A 20,464-nucleotide genomic window follows, 5' to 3' on the forward strand; every position below is an offset into this window, starting at 1 on the left:
GGCATATACTGCACTTAGGAAGGAGTGGGTTTGTTGTCCCCAGAGACCTCCAAGCAGAAGCTTAATTAGTATTTGTCTGAGATTTGGTAGAAAGGTTATTTGCTCAGTTCTAGGTTGGACTTTAAGTGATTCCCAAAGTGGGCGCTACCACCCCCTGATGGGTGCTGCAGTGATCCAGGGGAGCAGTGATGGCCACAGGTGCATTTATCTTTCCTATTAATTGCTATTAAAATTTAAAAAAAATTTAATTTCCAGGGGGCTAAGTAATATTTTTCTGGAAAGGGAGCAGTAGGCTAAAAAAGTTTGGGAATCACTGGACTAGATGATCCCTGGGGTTCTTTCTGGTTCATAGATTCTGTGATCTAGAAATAGTTGAAAAAAAGCCACTCTTCTGAAATTAAGACTTAAACAAGTTAGGTTTAAGTTGTAACAATTTTGCTTCATGAAAAAGTAATAGATTGGAAACTAGGAAATCTTGATCTTCATATCTTCATCTTGGCTCTGTCACTGTGACATGGAAACGTTATTTATTTCTCTGGGCTTCCATTTCCTCATCTTTAAAATGGGGATAATAGTATATTTCAAAATGTTGAGGTGAGGAAAATTCTTGACAAATGAAATTTCTATGTAAATATTCATTATACCTAAAGTGTTTCTTTTTTTTTAAACTAGTAGTGTTCAAGCTTATTTTCTTCTCCAATCTTCATTAATACTACTATCATTCAAAGCTAAGGGTTAGATAATTTTGCATTTATTTAGTTAAATAACTTAATTGAATATTATATCCTTTTAACTTCAGATCATCTAATATTACATCTGTATGCTCATCCATGTGATAGAATGATATAGCTTTGCCCTTTGTGCTAGAAAATGTAGAAGTTCTGAGGTCTATTTAGTAATGTCAGTGAAGGATCCTGGGGCCCTCTAAATGTCTTAAAGTATCTGATCTTTGTCATATACTCTCAGGACATTATTTTAATGAATCATAATTACCATTTTTATTGCTCTTGAAGTGCTAAATGCTAATAAATGTTTCAATAAGCTCAGATGTATGTGTACACGGATATATACATGTGATTCCACATATACCAAAGCTACAGCCTGTAGCTTTAATATAAACTAAGATCCAGGAAGCAAAACAAAGCAAGACCTCTAAGCAGTCAAAATCACAACAACAACCCTAGTCATATTTGTAGTCCATGCTCTGAAATTACTCTCTCAACTCCCACTTGAACAAGTCAGTTGGGTTCTCTGAGGATGGCCACTACGACCTGTAGGACCTTTTTTTTTTTTTTTTTTTTTTTTTTTAAAGAACTCTTACTTTCTGTTTTAGAATTGGTACGAAGTATCAGTTCCAAGGCAGAGGAGCAGTGAGGGCTAGGCAACTGAGGTTAAATGCCTTGCCCAGCTAGGAAGTAGCTGAGGTCATATTTTGAACCCAGGACCTACCTCCCATTTCCAGGTTGGGCACTCTGTCTCCTGTGCTACCCAGCTGCCCTCCTCAGAACTCTTGATGATAGACCTGAGGGGTTGAGTGTGACTTTCTGATGTCATACAAGCCACAGCCTGCAGACTCATTGCTGAAATGATCAATTCATATAAATTAATCAGCCAAGCTCGACTGTAGCTTTTCTAAAGGAGTGTATTGACTAATATTAGTAGGAACAGTTGGTATATAACATTGTCCCCTATGGTCTATGATATACTTTCCCATGAATAAGTACAGAGTCCAGAGCAAAGTGGACTCCTATTTAGAGTTTGTGTAGACAAAGGACCAATCTCCACTCATGGGAGTCCCTTTGCTTTCCTTGTAGGTATAGTGTAATTTTTCCTTGCTTGGCTCTTTGTAAGTCAACACATGTTTATTGCTTACTTTTTACCAGCCCCCGTGTTAAACACTGGGAATATACGTACAAGCAGGAAGAAAGACAGTCACTGGCCTCAAGGAACATATTTTCTAATGGGGGAAAAGCATATAAAAGGAAGAAAAAAAAGTGAGAGAGGAGAAGAGAAAGTCTAGAGCAGGGTTTGGCAACCTTTTTGGCCGTGAGAGCCATAAACGCCACATTTTTTAAAATGTAATTTCGTGAGAGCCGTACAGAGCTCACAGTGCCGCTCCTGTAACAGCGCCTGAAAAAAAATGGACTTTATGGCTCCTGCAGAAAGAGCCAGATATGGCTCGAGAGCCATATGTTGCCGACCCCCGGTCTAGAGGGTCAGAAGTAGAGCCTGCCCTACTCAGGGACAGAGAGGGTACCTCCAGTATGAGTAATACAAAAGTGGAATAAATTTCCAGCCTTGAACCTGTACTCAAGTCTGGCCTCAGCTCCTAGTGCATGCGTAATTGGCAGACACAGTATTATATGCTCCAGAGACACTACTAGAACAATATCAGGAAGATGGGAAGTTTTGATTCCTCTGTACCCTTCAAAGATCTCACAAGGGGCCCCTCAAACTAAGGGGTGAGGAGTCTGAGCATTCTGTTGATGATATCTGTCAATGGAGCCTGGCTGATCTGACCATACCATCTTTGGAGGACTGAAATACAGTGAGGTCCCAAGATTGTGCCGTACCTCTGAACTCTCTTGGTAATGGGCCAGCCAGAACCTGGGTTTGGTTGGCATCTCTTCTGGGAATGAAGGGTTACTTCCATTCCACAATGAGGCATCCGGATAGAACTTTAGTGGAGATTTCCTAATCATGAAGCACTACAAAAATGTTTGCTAATTATTGTAATAATAAAGAAGTCGATTAGCCTCTTTGAGGTCAGTAGTTGTCAGTGTGACAAAAAAAAAAAAAAAGATTAGCAACCTAACCAAGAGAACAAGTTACAAGATGTTCATGATCTCACTTTAACTGTTCTGGAGGTGGAACAGAAGATGATAATTCAGGAGAAGTAGGATGTAAGGAAGAGATACACAGAGTGCCTCTGGGAAAGAACCAGAACATCATAGCATATAAATAACCAAGGAATGATTTCTGCTTTCATCATACACCTGTAAAAGCAATTCAGGCAAGTTTGTGCAACCTTTCAGAGTCCCACACAGTGGTGGGCAGAACAAAGTGAATACCAGAAAGGACACACGTGGGCTGGTGGTGTTGTGGGGGACTTGAGGTGAACCCCCAGGGTTCAGGAAGTGTACCTTTTTCAAGGATGCAAGACTCTGAAACTTGGCTTAAAAATAAAAAAAAAAAGAGAAATTTATTCATTTAGGAGGTAAAGTTGAATCAGGCCAGGAGGACAGCATAGGTGGAAGACTGCCTCCTAGGTGGAATAGCATAGATGGAAAGCTGTTCCAGATGACATCAATTCTGGGGTCTTTATACACTTTACAACAGGGAAGACATGACTCTGTGCCACGGTGAAGACGTGACTCTAGAGTGGTATGCATTGAGGCATGGGCAGGGGGGAGGTTTGCCTGAAGACATAGGGGTGACCCTCATAGTTTAGAGGAAAGATGGATGTCTGAGATACAACTTGATGATATCAAGGAGGAGTATCTCTCTGCCCATCTCAAATCTAAAAGATGACCCAAGGAGGATAATCCTTTCAGGGTCTTATGAGAGTTATCAGATATTTTGGGTTAGGAGTCACAAGGATAGAAGGAAGCAAAGGAATTTCCCTGCTTATAGTTTGCCTGAAACACTTCTATAGTTTTGGGAGTACAATGCCCATGCCAGTGGGATTCCCCTTGGTCAAACTACTAGGGCCAGTTGGCATTATCAAGAGTGCATGTGGTTTGCCTGAACTTAGGTCACTGCCCCATAATCCTAGTTATATAGTTTTGTACTGGGGGCAAACATGAGAAACTCTTTCCGTTCTGGTGGCATGCTGAGTGGTTTCTCCCAGAATCAATCTGGCATGAGAAGCCTAGCTGACCCTTGGCTAGCTGGTTAGTTCCTTTTTGTGAGATTGCTTTTATTAGGGAGCTCTGGGTCTCCCTATTGAACTAGAACTCAGGTGAATTGCAGTCCTGAAGAGCCTTAGAAACTAGCACCCTTATCTCATGATTCTCTAGATTGGAAACCAAAGAGAGACCCCTTATTGTTGGGTTCAGACTGGAATAGTTCCAAACATGGTCAGAAGTTTATTTCTTTTGGAACTAGGGCCCATTGACTCTTTAGACTGAATATGTAGGTTCTAATAGCTTAGTATCTTTGGTAGTCTGATGAAACAGCTTTTCTCCTTTGGCAATTAATTAAGGCTGTAACAAAAAGCAGATAAACATTTAAATGGCCTAGAGTTGCACTGTCTTAAAAATATTGCCAGTGGGAAATAAAACCTTTTCATTTTCCAAATGCAAATACAAGCCCCAGGGTGGAAGGCCAATGTGAACAAACCTTGTTATTATGGTTAAATAAATTCTTGATAAAATTAAGCAGAGTAGGTAAATGCTTATGATTACATTTAATGCATTCACTTGCTTCTTTTTTGAAATATATTTTTATCAAAAACTTAAAATGAAAACTAAAATCTTAAAGTAAAAACATAAAATTCCACTTATTTATATTTTGAGTTGAGGAAAAAGATACAAAATCTTTAAAACAATTATCTCATTTACTCCCTTTTACAATTTTTTTGTGTATACTCTTTTAAGATATCATTGCTATTTTTTTTAAATAGTAGAGGCAGCATGTCCTAGTGGAAAAGGTTGGGATATGGAGTTAGAAAGTTGTGCTGAAATCTCTCCAAAGGCTTGCCATTTATTGATTTTATTGGTCTCTTCACAACTTCCACTTCTGATTTTATTTTTTGTTTCATTTGTATTCCTATTTTAAACTTACTAATTTCTCCCTTGAGTTTGGCTGTTTCTCTTTTCTGGTTCCTTATCTTATAGCAAGCAAAGAGCATTTGGGTTTTGGAGCTTTAAAACTGGAATACTGAGCATGTATGTGTCTGATTGAAATATGGCAAAAATGGACAATAAGGCTATTTAACCCAGAGAAGAGAGGATGTGGGTAGTGCATCATACTCTCTTCGAGCATTTTAAAAGCTGTACTGTGGAAGGAGCATTACATTTATTCTGCATGGTGTTAACTTGGAAAAAACCCCACAGAATTATTAGATAAGTCAGAAAAACCCAAGACTTTATTTAAAATTTTTTTATTCTATAGTATTTTTTTTATTTAATTGTTTTTTTTTTTACCCTTGTACTTTCTTTGGTGTATTGTCTCATAGGTGGAAGATTGGTAAGGGTGGGCAATGGGGGTCAAGTGACTTGCCCAGGGTCACACAGCTGGGAAGTGGCTGAGGAGGCCAGGTTTGAACCTAGGACCTCCTGTCTCTAGGCCTGACTCTCACTCCACTGAGCTACCCAGCTGCCCCCTTCTATAGTATTTTAATATAATAAAAGACTCGATAATTCATGATGAAAAGGGAAGAATTTAAAACTTTTAAATGGATATATAGAAATCAAGAGAAACCTCAGAAGGTGTATATATATATTTGAGCAATCACAAGAAGATAAATGATGGACAAGTATTTACATTCTAATAGAGGCAGATAAGTTTCCCATCAAAATCTATTTTTTTTAATTTTTATTTTGAATATTTTCCCATAGTTACATGTTTCATGTTCTTTCCCTCTCCCCCAAACCCCACTAACCCCACATAGCTGACGCACAATTAAAACCCAAGTCTTTCATCAGGATGGGAATAGGTCCAATTTTCCACTTTCACAAAGAGCCCAGCGCCAAGATCTATACAGGGCCTACACCCTGGGGACTCTAGGGCCGCATCCCTGGGAGAAGACACTGTGCTAGATGCCAGTTCCAAAGAAGGACAGAACTGGGGGTCTTTTATACCCTCTGTAGAACTCAGTAGGCAAACCTGCATAGACAAACTACTAACAGGTCTGCAGGGGTATCAGGGAGGGGTCAATCAACTATAACAGTGACAAAGGAAAGGGTCAGACTTAAGAGCTGGGCTTCCTGAGAGAGGACTTGAATGGAATGGGAGAAGCCTCTAAAATAAATAAAGGCACTCAACATTTTGACTAGATCCCACCCACACTAGGGTCCCCATACAGCTTTAAGGTCTATAATTCAACCTAAACCAGGTGGGCCTGGTCCTGGGGTACGAAGGAAGGGCAAGGGTAAAATTGAGGTGTCCAGATTTCACGTGGACATTGGCTACAGGGTACAGACAAAGGACATCTGGGGAGAAATTTTAGAGAGGCAGAGTCGGGCAGCGTGTAACCAACATCTTAATAAATCTAGCTAGTGTTAAAGGGAATTTCCTAACCTCTCCCTCGGTCTCTGGAAGAGGCAGGAACAGAAAGATTTCTAAGTAAAAGCAGCTGAGAGCTGAAGATTCCGGCTATCTAGGAGATGAGGAAGGTATATAAGAAAGATCCACTTAAGAGAGGGGGCTTTTTTCCCTCTGGCTTCCTAGAGAGCAGGACGTCTGCCTTAGTCTCTCTCAGTCAAGAGGGACTGACAGTTTACTACTGACAGTTGGAATAGAGATACTACTTCATGGAGGTTGTAGGAGATTAATGTTTATTGATTAGCTTAGTGAGTTGGTGAATATAATTTTAGGTAGTCAGTGTAGGTGAGTGAAGCCTGACCTGGTGCAGGCAGGAGAACCTGCCCTCAAAGGCAGTTTTTTCCTTCCTTTCCTCCTTCCTATTTCTATCTGACCTTCTTCCCCAAATTAAACTAAGTGTTTTGTGTTTTTATCAAACTGCTCTCCTCACTTTTGTCAAAATTTTAACCCTTAACACTAGCTATACTGTGATGAAAGCAACTTTGGAAGGTAATGTACTTTCTATCATTGAGGGTCCTCCGGCAGAGGCCAGATGATCTTTTGATGAAGATGTGGGAGGGATTTTTAGTCAGGAATGGTATTGACTAGATGGCATCTAGTCCATTGTGATTCTGATTCTATGAATATAAAAAGTAATATTCATATATATATATACAAACTTTATTCCTCTATAATTAAATTCATCAATTTTGATGCTTATCCAGGGTGAAATTTAATAAAGGTGGACTGAAGCATTCTCTGAGCCAGATAACAGTTTATTTACAGGGCATGAACCTGATAATAAAGGGGTCAGTGGCTGCCTCAGTTTAAGGCAAAAGACTCCAAGATGAAGACGTAGCTCATTTTTAAAGAACAGAACAAAGTAGGTGAAGAAAGAATAAATTGGTTATGGAGTTGACAGCATCATGGGAGTTAGGATAACATGAAGTTGGGAATGAAGGACTTGCAACACCCCTCTCCTTCCCTTCTTTGTTCTATTAATATTAAAAATTATAAATGCTGGTATAAATATATAAATTAGTAATTTAATTAAAGCCATGTTTATAGATAAAGTTATCAGACCACGCGCTTGTAAGCATTCAAAACTACCGCCTCCATTACTGTCTCCTGTTTGCTGGCCAAGAGCCTACTGGCAAAGAGAGGCCACTCCCTCCTAACCCAGGAGATTTAAGCCCTTCCCTGCGTCAAGACATCAGCCTCCCCAAGCCCAAAGACCCGGAAACGGAAACCAGTTGGACCATGTTGGATCACGGGAAATGTAGTTTTGATACATTTCCCATGTCCATAGAAATATATACACTTTTAGATGGCATTTTCCAAATTTCACTTTTACAGTTCATTGTTTGAGTCCTCCTGCAAGGTCAGAGAGAATAGACCAGACTTCTTTGGATAGCAAACCAGACCTCCTTGAAAAGGATAGCTTGGTGGTGTAAAGGTACTAGACCAGACTCCCTGAATCCCCCAAGTATAACAGATTACCTTGAAGCAAGAATGGAACGGTGATTAGCGGGAGAAATGAATTTCTAGATTTTGTTCATTATAGACCAGCTGAATTTGTAAACTAAGTTCAGAGACAAGAAACCCTGGCCTAGGTGGTTATGGGACAAAAATAAATAAGTAGGATCAATGAAAAAGGATACAGAATCAATTTAATCTCACTCCAAAAACTTTTTCACTTGAAAAAAACATTTATTAAGCACTTACTATGTTCTAGGCACTATGGGAAACTAAACAGTTCTGCCCTCAAAGAGTTTACATTCAAGTTGGGGAAATCTACCCAAAAAGAGGACCTGAAAGAAGGGCAAACAGGGCAGCATGGTCCAGAAATAGCCTGGAAGTGGTCTGGCGGCCTGGCCTGGGAAACAGAAGATGAGAGCTTTACCTTGGAGGGCCTGGGACCTCAGGGTCAGAATGAGCTGCTGCTTTTTTTTTTTTTAATTTAAATTTTTTTTATCAATTATGTGTAAAAACAATTTGGGATGATTGTTATCCTACATTTCTAAATTCAAATTTTTTCCCTCCCTTCATTCCCTTCCCAGGCAGAAAATAAATCTGATACAGGTTATACCAGTGCTGTTATACAATACATATTTCCATATTCCTCAGACTGTAAAAGAAGACACATTTGGTAAAAACTCATGAAGAAAATAAGGTGAAAAATGGCACGCTTTGATTTTCAAATCAAATTGTTTCCCCCAGTTTTTTGTTTCCCTTCTAATCTTGGTTGCAGAATGAACCTTTAAGGAAAACTAAGAACAACAGATAAGAGGTTTGAGGGGTTCTTTTTAAGCCATATTGGGAGATGACCTTTACTTGCCTTGGATGGGATAACAAGAGTAACAACAGAGGTGGCTGTGGGTTGTTTTTTTCTGCCAAGTAGGACATTTGTGTTGGAAATATTAGAACTAAAATGACTCAGAAGGAGTTGTTGCCCAAGATAGAGACAAAAAGGCAATAAAAAAGTACGCAAGTACCCTTTATGAAAGTAACCTGGTCCATTATTGGCTACTGAAAGAAATGACAGATGGGATGGCTGAGCTACTCTCAGTAATTTTTTAAAGATAGAGAAAAAAAACAGGTTAGGAACTACAAGATTGGGAAAGAGTGGATGTTGCCCCAATTTATGCAGTAGGGAGAACAGAGTCTTCTAAACTCTGTCAGTGAACTTGACTTAGATTGCTAGGAAAATCCTAGATCATTATAGAGATGATTGCTGAATTTCTTTTTTTAATTTAATTTAATTTTATTTTATCTCCACTTGCATATAAAAAACAGTTTCTGACATTTTATAAAGAATTTTGAATCTCAAATTCTCTCTCTTCTTCCTCCTGGTAAGCAATCTTAAAGATTTCATATGTCCAATCATGTAGAATCATTTTTTCATATTAATACTTTTGTAAAAGGAAACATGAATTTTAAAAATTTATGAAAGAAAGTTTAAAAAGTTTGCCTTTTCTGGATTGACTCTTATCAGTTTCTTTTCTGGAAACAGATGACATTTTTCATCATGAGTTGTTTGGGATTATTTTGGATCAATGTTTTGTTGAGAATAGCTAAGTCATTCATAGTTGTTTATTGTACAGTGTTACTATCACTGAGTACAATATTCCCCCAGTTCTGCTCATTTCACTCTGCTTCAGTTTGTGTCAAGTCTTTCTAGGTTTTTCTGAGCTTTTCCTGCTTGTCATTTCTTATAGCACAATAGTATTGTTACCATCGCATACAGTAACTTACTCAGCCATTTGCCATTTGAGGGGATCCCCTCACTTTCCAATTTCAATTTTCAAAAAGAATTGCTTTAATTATTTTTGTACATATTGGTCCTTCCACTTTGTTTTTCATCTACTTGGAATACAAAATTAGTAATTGTATTGCTGGGTCAAAAGTTATGTATGACCTTTGGGCATAGGTCCCATTTGATTTCCAGAATGGTTGAATCAGTTCACAACTCCCTCAACAGTGCATTAGTGCTTCAACTTTTCCACATCCCCTCCAGTTTTGTCAAATTCCTTTTCCATCATAACAACCAATCTGATAGGTATGGGGTGGTACTTCAGAGTTGTTTTAATTTGCATTTCTCTTATAGTAACTTAAAGCATTTTTTTTTGTAAGACTATAGAGAGCTGGTGAGTTCATCCCATTTATATTCACAGTTATGATTACCATTTGTGTATTCCTTTCCATCTTGATTTCCTCTTTTAGTGTCCTGTCCTTCTTTCACTATTTTCTTCCACACTAGTGTTTTGCTTTTAATCACTTCTCCCCATTCTTTCTCTATTTTATCACTCCCCTTCCCACCTCCTTCCTTCCTATTCCCCTCCTACTTCTCTATATGGTCTTTTGATCACCCCCCTTCCCAATAACTTCTCTCTCCCTTATATTAATTACTCTCCTCACCACTCCCTTTCTAATTCCCCTTATACTTCTCTATAGGGTAAGATAGGATACTATACTTTAATGAATCTAGCTGTTCTTCCCTCTCAAAGCCAGATCCATTAAGAGTAAGGTTTAAGTATTACCCTTCATCACCCACATCTTTCCCTCCATTGTAATAGTATTTCCTCTCCATGTGCTTCTTTATAAGATATCATTTACCCCATTTTACTTCTCGCTTCCCATTTCTCTTAGTATAATCCTCTTTTTCATCTTGTTTTTTTAATCATCCTAAACAGTTTGCTACCACATTCTCTGCCTATGTATACTTTTTCTAACTACTATGATAATGATAATTTCTAAGAGTTACAGATATATCTTTCTATATAGGAATATAAATAATTTGACCTTATTAAAGCCCTTAAATTTTTTCTTTCTTATTTCTTTCTTATTATTATTTATGTTCTTATATATTAATAAATATTATAATAATTATATAATATTTGTATCCTTATTCTTATTTATACTGCTCTTGAATTTTGTATTTGAACATCAAATTTTCTATTTAAATCTGGTCTTTTCTTCAAGAATACTTGGAATTCTTCTATTTTATTAAATGTTCATACTTTCCCCTGAAGTAAATTTTGATGGGTAGGTGATTCTTGGTTGTAAACCTAAAGTTTCCTTGCCTTCTGGAATATCATATTACAAGCCAGAATTCTGGTCCTTCAGTGTGGAAGCTACTTGATCCTGTGTAATCCTGACTATGATTCCATGATATTTAAATTTTTTCTTTCTGGCTGTTTGTAGTATTTTCTCCTTGGCATGGGAGCTCCTGAATTTGTCTATAACATTCCTGGGGGTTGTCATTTGTGGATTTGTAGGATTGTAGGAGATGATCTGTGGATTCTTTTGATTTCTATTTTACCCTCTTGTTCAAAAATATCAGAGCAGTTTTCTTGAATAATTTCTTGTAATATGATGTCTAGGCTTTTTTTTTTTTTTTTTGGTTATGATGTTCAGGTGTGTAAATGGAATTAGCTCAAGCCCATTCATAGTTAAAACTCTAGCCACCAGAGATAATGTCATCCCCACTTCCCTTAGTGGGGAGGGGAGATGAGTTACCCACACGTGACAATAAGTAACAAATCAAGAACAAGGGACTGCCCTTTGGGCAGTTCAAATCAGTGTAGAGGCTGCCATTTGTCCACTTGAATTAGAGGAGGACCTCCAGGAAGTGATGAAAGCTGCTGTCTTTCAAATATGATGGTAAACTTCCTGTTGGGGCAGTTTGAGCTTGGAACTCAGTGCTGAAGGATCTCTGCTGAGACCTCAGGTGGCTTCCCCACTGAATTGTCACGTAGGTAAGTTAGGCTGACTCCTTTTCGCCTACCTTGGTGTTTCCAGAGTTTCTAACTCAAGGAGGCTTCTTTGCCTCTCTAATTGTTATAGGCCTTACAGTTAATAGCCTTGTTTAATTAACCTCTAGATCCTCATCCAGACCGGACCTATGGTCCTGCTGGAGTTCCTTTCTCTCCCTCTTTCCTTACCTTCAACCTTCCTATTGTAAATAAACTACCATAAAAGACATCCTGACTTGGGTCTACTTTAATTGTGGAATCAAGTTAATTGATTCCTGGTGGCCACACCTTAAATATAATATCTAAGTTTCCCTCTTACATGGGTAATTCAATAATTCTTAAATTGTCTCTCCTGGATCTATTTTTGAAGTCAGTTGTGTTTTTTTTAATGAGATATTTCATATTTTCTTCTTTAAAAATTTTTTTATTTTAAATTTAATTCAAAAATTATTTATTTATTTGATTTAGAATATTTTTCCATGTCTACTTGGTTTATGTTCTTTTCCTCCCCTTCTCTTTCCCCCCCTCCAATGAGCAATTCCACTGGGTTTTACATGTATTATTTATCAAAACCTATTTCCATATTATCAATATTTGCAATAGAGTGGTCATTTAAAGTCAACATCCCCAATCATATCCCCATCGAACCATGTGATCAATCATGTTTTCTCCTGCGTTTCTACTCCCACAGTTCTTTCTCATAAGTCCCTCAGAATTGTCCTGAATTGGGGGCAGCTGGGTGGCTCAGTGGATTGAGAACCAGGTCCAGAGATGGGAGGTCCTGGGTTCAAATCTGGCCTCAGACACTTCCTAGCTGTGTGACCCTGGGCAAGTCACTTGACCCCCATTGCCTAGCCCTTACCACTCTTTTGCCTTAGAACCAATACACACTATTGATTCTAAGAAGAAGGTAAGGGTTTAAGCAAAACAAATAGATAAATAAATGGGGATTTGCCTTTAAAAAAAAAGAATTGTCCTGAATCATTGCATTGCTGCTAGTAGAGAAGTCCTGGTTCTGCTCCTTTTGCTCTGTATCAATTCCTATAGTCCAGTTCACATAGAATTCCTCCAGTTCATTATTCCTTTCAGCACAATAGTATTCTATCACTTTCATCCCACATCCTTGGAGCCCAAAATTAGACTACACCCAGTTGTGGAGCCTGTTGCAGTAGGTGGGGGCATGGTCAGCCAGTACTCCTCTGTGTGCAGTTTTTCTTCTGATTCCCCCTTATCCCATGAAAATCAACTATTTCTACTTACTGTTCAAGTTGTGTTCAGCAGGAGAGCTCCCTCACTTAGTCTTGCTGTTGTTTAACTCCTGTCACCACAAAGTGCTTTTTAAAGATTGGTTTGGAAGGATTGAGCAGTTTTAGCTTTTGCTTCTCCTAAACCACATTTGACTCCTCTCCCCCCACCTCCCCCCTACCCCTTGTAGAGTAATTTGATACAGATTGAGTGGGTCTAAGTACCTTTTCCACCATCTTGGCTCTGCCCTGCAATTGGTGAACTTCTAAAAAGGAAGTGATTATTACAGAAAGCCAACATAAAAAACAGGCCATGTAACAGACTAATCTCATTAAGAAAATTTTTTTTTGTTAGGATGGCTGGTTGATGAGGGTAATTCTGTATATAGAGTTTACCTAGATATTAGTAATATTTTAGAGAGTGATAGACTAGTTAATAATATTATTAGATTCAGAACTTTCTGAATGATTAGACTCAGAACGATTGTTAAAAAGCTCAATGTTGGTGGCAAGAAGTTTCCAGTATCTCAGCAATTTGTTGTTGGCCATGGGCAGCTTGGTATTTTTTTTTTTTAAACCCATGGCTTCTGTTTTAGTATTAGTTCTAAGAAGAATAGCAAGGGATAGGTAATTGGAGTTAAGTGATTTGCTCAGGGTCACACAACTAGCAAGTATCTGAGGCCTGATTTGAATGAATCCAGGTCCTAATGACTCCAGGTCTGTCACTCTATTGACTCTGCTACCTACCTGTCCCTTCTCAGACATTCTTTTTGATGACTTGGCTAAAAGATAGATGTCAGGCTTATCAAATTCTCAAATGGCACTAAGTTTGGAGAGATCTGTAATACACAGGGTAACAGTCAAGATCCAGAAAGACCTTGACAGGCAACAAGAATGGTCTGAATACCATAAAGATGAAATTCAATAAGTATAAATGCGAAGTCTTTCATTTATTTATTTATCCATTCATTCATTTATTTATTTTATTTTTAAATTTTTATTTTGAATATATTCCCCTAGTTATATATTTCATGTTCTTTCCCTCTCCCTTCAAACCCCTCTTAGCCCCCTTAGCCAACACACAATTCCACTGGATTTTTAAATGTAAAGTCTTAACCTTAGGTATTCAAAATCACTTTCACAAGTACAATATGAAGGAGGCATGATAAGGCTTCAGTTCTGAAAAACAGCCGGGGATTTTAGTTAACTTTAAGCTTTATAAAAGTTGATAGTATGATATGGGAACCAAAAAGCTAATGCAATCTTGGACTATATTAAGAAAGTTGTAGCTTCCAAGAATAGGAATACTCTGTTCTCGTCAATTGGTAAAGAGGCATTAAGCATCTATCATGTGCCAGGCTCTGTTCCAATTACTGAGGATACTAGTATGAAGAATGAAACAGCTCTAATGGGGAGGCATCCTTCTTTTTGTATTTTTAGATTGCATTTAGAGTATTGGATTGGGTTCTCAGACCCACAGCCTAATGAGGACATTAATAAATTGGATTATGCCCAGAGGAGAATACCTAGTATGGCAAAGGACTTTGAGTCTGCTACATAAACAGTGGGGCAACTTGGGCTGGAGGAGTGAAACTAATGGTAGGGACATAATAGTTGTCTTTAAGTATTTGCAGAACTGTCATGTGGAGGAGAGATTTGACTTACTCTGGCCCCAAAGAGCAGAACCAAGAACAATGGGTATACCAAGTTGCCGAAAGGTACATTTTGATTCACTCTCAGGAACAATTTCATAACATAATACTCCAGTCAAGGTCTAACAAGGGCAGAGTATGAGGTCATCACCTCTCTGTTTCTGGAAGATTTTACTCTTTCAATATAGCCCAAGATTTAATAAGCTTTTTTACCTTCTGCATCACACTGATGACTAATATTTAGCTTGCTGGTTATTGACACTCTCCCTCCCTGGTTCAGATCTTTTTCAGAAAAACTAATGTATTATGACCCTCCCGTCTTACATTTGTGGAGTTTTTTTGTTTGTTTTTTTTTTGGTACCAAAATGTTGGATCTTTTTAAGTCATTTGGCCTTGCTGGCTGGCTCTCAACACTTATAATTCTAAATGCTGAAAAATATTTTAGCTATGTTAATGCCAGTTAACCATGATGTAACAGAAGTAACTGACTGAACACTGGATTAACTGAATTTAGGGCCAACAGATTTAAAATAACTAAATGGGTGACCAATAAAAATATATCATAAGATAATTACCATTTCCCAACCCAGCCCTTGAAGGTACATAAGGACTTGGGGAGTAACACCAATATCGAAGCGATGGCAGTTAGGCAGTTACCAGTTTCCAGCCAGCTGAGATAATAACATAGGATTATATATATCTTAACAGGGTTCTTACTAGGGTGTAAGGAAACAGGAAACAAAACAAACAGTTTTATTATGGAATAAAGAAATAAAAGATGGGCAACAGGGTTCCTTAACTAGGGGTACTATGGACTAATATTAGGGATAGGAAACATGGATTTCTACTTTCAACTGACTCTAATTAGCAAGATCTAAGCAGGATGGGAATTGGGGAGTTTCACTCCTGGATCCTTGTTCACTCCAGCACTTCTCTCAGATGTCCAAAGGTCACAGATGAAAAATACAGCCGATAGATCCAAGGGGTAAATAACAGAGAGATGATTCAGCCTGGAAGTCCACCCTCTAGAGCTGTAATCCAAGCTCAGACCTGCATTTTCCCACAGAGTGGATGGTTACTTGGAAATGCTTCCCAGGGAGTACAAAACACAGGCTTCTAGGTCAGTAGATACCAACTGCCAATCCCAGAGGTTTCTGTGTCATTCCCCTGTTACATTCCAGGCTTTTAGAACGTTCAGCAGCTCCTGCCACCCTAGTTGGCAAACTTTCTCTATCTACACTTAAAATGCTATTTCCTTATTACAACCATGATGATGATAACATCAATATCAGATTTCTCTGGCACTAAGGTTTACAAAGCACTTTGCCCTCACAACCAACCCTGTGAGCAGTAGATCCCAATTGCAACTTATCTCAGCTATATGACAGATGTTTTTTTTAATTCAGAGATATTTTATTTTCCCAGTTATATGTAATAACAATTTTCCACATAAGTTTTCTGAAGTTATAAGATCTAAATTGTTTCCTTCCCTCCTTCCCCCCTCTTCCGAGTGACTGTAAGTAATTTTATCTGGTTTATACATCTATTATCATGCAAAACATATTTCCATGTTGTTCCTTGTTGTAAGAAAATATTCATTTGAGAACAAAATCCTAAAATAAAAATCCTAATAAGCGAAAGTGAAAATATATGCTTTAATCTGCATCTAACTCCAACAATTCTTTCTTTGGAGGTAAATAGCATTCTTTGTCATAAATCTTTCAGATTTGTCCCAGATCATTGTATTGGTGAGAGTCGCTGTTTCTCTGTTGATTATTATACAGTATTGCTGTTTCTGTGTACAATTTCTCTGGTTCGGCTTATTTCACTCTGCATCAGTTCATGTATCTTTTCAGCTTTTTTCTGAAATCATTCTGTTTATCGTTTATTGTAGTACAATAGTATTCTATCACCAACATATACCACAATTTGTTCATCTGTTCCCCAATTGATGTACATCCCCATAATTTCCAATTCTTTGCTACTGCAAAAAGAGATGCTATAAATATTTTTGTACAAATAGGTCCTTTCCCCTTTTTTATGAACTCTATGGTATATAAACCCAGTAGTGGGCATTACAGGATCAAGGGGGTATGCACAGTTTTATAGTCTTTTGGGTAAAATTAGAAATAGCAAATTTCTCTCCAGAATGTTTGAATCAGTTCACAACTCCATCAATAATGCATTAGTGTCCTGACAGATTTTTAAAGAGTAATCCAATCTGATACAATTTTGTGGGTAACTAACTGATGAACACATATTTTTCATTTCTTTAGGGATATTTCTTTTTTGTATGACATTAAAGCTGAAAAAATAGAGCGTTCATGGCTTCCAAAGATTTCCGATTTTCTTAATCAGCCTCCAGGACCATACAAAGGTTTGACTCCACCCAAGAGAGTAAGTGTGACTTTATGGCCATAATAATCTTTTTTTAGAATTCATTGAAAATATAAAATAAACAATTATTCTAGCAGTCCTAATTAATCATGTAGATGGTTAGGTCCCACTGTCAGCATTTATTTATGAGTATGATGATGACATAAAGCCCAGATTATGAATTCAGTGACCAACCCTAGCCTATGCTTATCTCTTGAGAAAGATGTCCTTTTTTAAAAGTTGAATTTGTAATCATAGTTGTTTAAGGAGTTACTGTTATCACTAAAATATAGCCAAATCAAGTCAAGAAGCATTTATTAAGCTCTTGCTATATACCAAGACACTGTGCTAATCAATGAGGATGCAAGGAAGAGCAAACAATATCTCTAAGAAGCTCATGGTCTAACATGTCAACAATCACATACACAACAGATATATTATAAAGGAGAAAGTAGAAAGAAGATCACAACTATCCTTCTAAATGTCAACTTAAAAAATTGTCAGACTTAGATTTTAAAAAAAAATCTAATCTTCCATCTTAGTATTAATTCTAAGGCAGTAGACCAACAAGGGCTAGGCAATGAGGGTTAAGTGACTTGCCCAGGATCACACAGCTAGGAAGTATTCTGAGACCAGATTTGAAACCAGGCAGTCTTATATTTTTCAACTTGCTGATATGGATTTTTATGTGGATTTTTAGAATTAATCAAATTATCAATTATTAGTAAAATTTAAGAAGTAAAACCCAGCATTTCTGAGAACATAGAATGTGTTTCAGTTAATAGTATTAAGACACTAAGCCCTCAATTTATCTTTTCTATAATACGGATGATTTTGCTTCAAGCTTATAGTCTTTACCTATAATTATGTTTTAAGCCATTTTTCTAATCAAGATCCCTCAAATAAATTGAATCTTGATGTTTTGGATGGGAAGTAGCAGATAGGTATCTTTCAAAATGTTTTTCCCCCTTTCACATCTCCATTTCTTTTTCAGTCAAAGAAGTTAACAGATACTTTGATCCCCGAAGAATTTCATGTTGTATCCAGCACAGGAGTTACAGGCTTACAATTTTATGATGAGTGAGTTTTACAATTTGAATAGAATCCTTGATAATTAAATTATTACTACCTCTTTTGAATCCAAGAAATGATACCAAGACTGAGAGCAGAAGAATTTTCATGGCCCTAGACAGTAGGTTAAACACAGAAGTTTGCTGGTAAATGTAAGGCAATCTATTATAATCAATAACAGTCTTTTATAGTAACATGATAGTTTACAAAGCATTTTCATATATATGTATATATTATGCCATTTGAGCCTCACAAGAACACTGGGAAAAAGGACTCAGGAGGCAAAACCTAATGATTTCCCAAGATGAAATGTCTGGCATTGGTTTGGAGTCTTATTAGATTGTAAATTCCTTGAGGGGCAGGTAATGACTTATTATTTGTATTCTCAGTTTAGCAGAGTACATGGTACATTGATAGTATTGTGTGTAAAAGACAAAATGACAGAGGAAATAAAAATTGGAACTTCCAAACATATTGATTTACTAAGCAATGCATGCCAGTTGCCTAACAAATTGGGACCAGAACCCGTTCACTTTGGCAGTGGATCCTGAATAGAGGGGGAGAAAAACTTTTATGCATCAAAAACAAATAAGGTCATTTAATACAACCAGGATACAAAATTAGATGGTCCGATTTCTAAATGGAGGAAAGATTGGGGACTTTCCAGTTTGGGAGGAAGGAAGAAAATGGATATAATTCCTTGAAATCAGAAAAAGATATGTCCTACTCTCTTTTTTCTCAACTGTTACTATTCAGTCAAAGGAACATGGAAATACTAAGTGATTGACTAGTACAGGGCTAGTTTTCAGTTAAGAAATATAAGAAATAAGAAATATTTCAGTTAAGAAATAAGAAATAAAAATTAATTTTCAATTAAGAAATAAGAAAAATGAGATGTATAATCATTATAAAACATCACATCAATCTTTGAATCTGACTGGGCTTCTGGCCAGAAAAACTTAGTCCTTAATTAAAGGTCTCTAAGTAGCAGGGTAAAGGTGGTCCAGCTGCCCAGAGCTAGGCTCAAACAAAGTTTTCTCACAATGACCTCAATTGAATAAAATTTTCTCACAAGATAAAAATTGAATTAGACTTATAACTGAAAAGAAATGGAACTGAGCTAACTCCAGAATTGAGTCACTAGATGGAGCATCAATTGGTTTACCCATTTCCCACTACCACTTGCTGTTCTAATCACCTCAGTAGTGTAAAGGGGAAAATTATGGTTGGTTTGAATATACAAGAGGGTGGTCACAAAGGAATTGATTCAATTCCTAATGAAAGAATCAAGTCAGAATGACTTTTATGGTAGTTTATTTACAAATAGGAAGAGAGAGTGAAAGTAAGAAAATCAGAGTGAGGATAGGGCAAGATATCTAACTAACATGCTAAGTATATTGCTCTTGCCCCTGGCTCAATCCAGATAGGGCTAATTAGTCCACAACCAGAGGGACCTCAGCTTTGAGCCAAGAGCCAAGTGCCCAGGGATGAATATAGCAAAGGCTTCAGTCACGAAGCCTCTCTTAAAAAGAGAGTCCCTTCAGAACAATCCAGGAAAGAGTCAGTCTTTTTCACTCACCATGTGGTAGTTCAAAGGGAGAGATTTAAGAACAGTCTCACCAAGTCCAAGGTCTCAGGTCCATTAAACAGCCAACTTCAACTTTAAACTCTGAAGAACAAAGAAGTAGACCCACAGGAAGTTGTAACTCCCTTTTAAAGGCACTTCTTTTGTGTCACTTCCTGTGCCTTCCTCCCATTTTACATGTACCAATCACAATAAAGGCTTTGCTTAGGACTGCCCAGGGGGCAATCAGTAAGTTCTGATTCATCACCCACTCTTGCACACATGGGTCACAGTCCTCCTCCATGTGAAGATTAAGTGGTGGTGTTTACACTTTTGGTGATTAAATCTAGAAATTAGCAGGGTAGGAATTAATCCCATCTTCACTTAATAAATGTGGACTGGAGCCAAGAACTAAGCTCAGGTCATCTCCTTGTCCATTCTCCCTCCTTCCCAATATCATGTTCCTTCCAGGGGATAGAGTGTGATTATGCATTGTGTTACAGCCAGGTCATCAAATGCCCTTGAGAATAATGTGTAAATTTCCTCTTTTTGCAGTAAATATACAACCCTGTTGACTGATAGTCAGAATAGACTGTTACTTTTCCCATCCATGTAAGTAGAATTGATTTTCTAAAATGTTTTCTGTAATAATAAGGATGTGATTTCTTTCAAAGCCACCCACCACTCAAAGACTTATGGTCTGCCTTTATTTTATTTTATTTTATTATCTTTTGGGTTCAAACATTTGAAACATACTTCTGGTAATAACACTAACTCTCCATTTTTGCAACTTCATCTGCTAGGAAACCAAATAAGAGAGTTGAGGTGGCACAGCTGAAGAGTGTGATGGATATCATGCTAGAGAAGGCTGGTGTAGACTCAGAAGAATCAGTAAATTCAACGAAGGTAGAATAACTTTCCTAAACCCCATCATAATGGAGACTTATTTCCCATCCCTAGGCATTTCTTGTAATCATCTGACATGAATTAAAGATGTTTCAAATCACAAGGATTACCGTGTCACAAAGTCCTCGTGTCTATTCTTTTAAAACAACA

General features: G+C 37.5%; 1 protein-coding gene across 1 annotated transcript in view; it reads left to right on the forward strand.

Moving 5' to 3' along the window:
• AXDND1 (axonemal dynein light chain domain containing 1) overlaps positions 1 to 20,464 on the forward strand; it is a 147,644-nt gene that overhangs the window by 15,471 nt on the left and 111,709 nt on the right. The window contains exons 4-7 of the mRNA XM_044674894.1: positions 16,674 to 16,794; positions 17,768 to 17,853; positions 19,964 to 20,020; positions 20,212 to 20,314. Of these exons, the coding sequence (XP_044530829.1) occupies positions 16,674 to 16,794; positions 17,768 to 17,853; positions 19,964 to 20,020; positions 20,212 to 20,314 (367 nt within the window). The remainder of the gene's footprint in view (positions 1 to 16,673; positions 16,795 to 17,767; positions 17,854 to 19,963; positions 20,021 to 20,211; positions 20,315 to 20,464) is intronic.

This window comes from Gracilinanus agilis, chromosome 4 (assembly GCF_016433145.1).
Source record: "Gracilinanus agilis isolate LMUSP501 chromosome 4, AgileGrace, whole genome shotgun sequence".
Taxonomy (NCBI): domain Eukaryota; kingdom Metazoa; phylum Chordata; class Mammalia; order Didelphimorphia; family Didelphidae; genus Gracilinanus; species Gracilinanus agilis.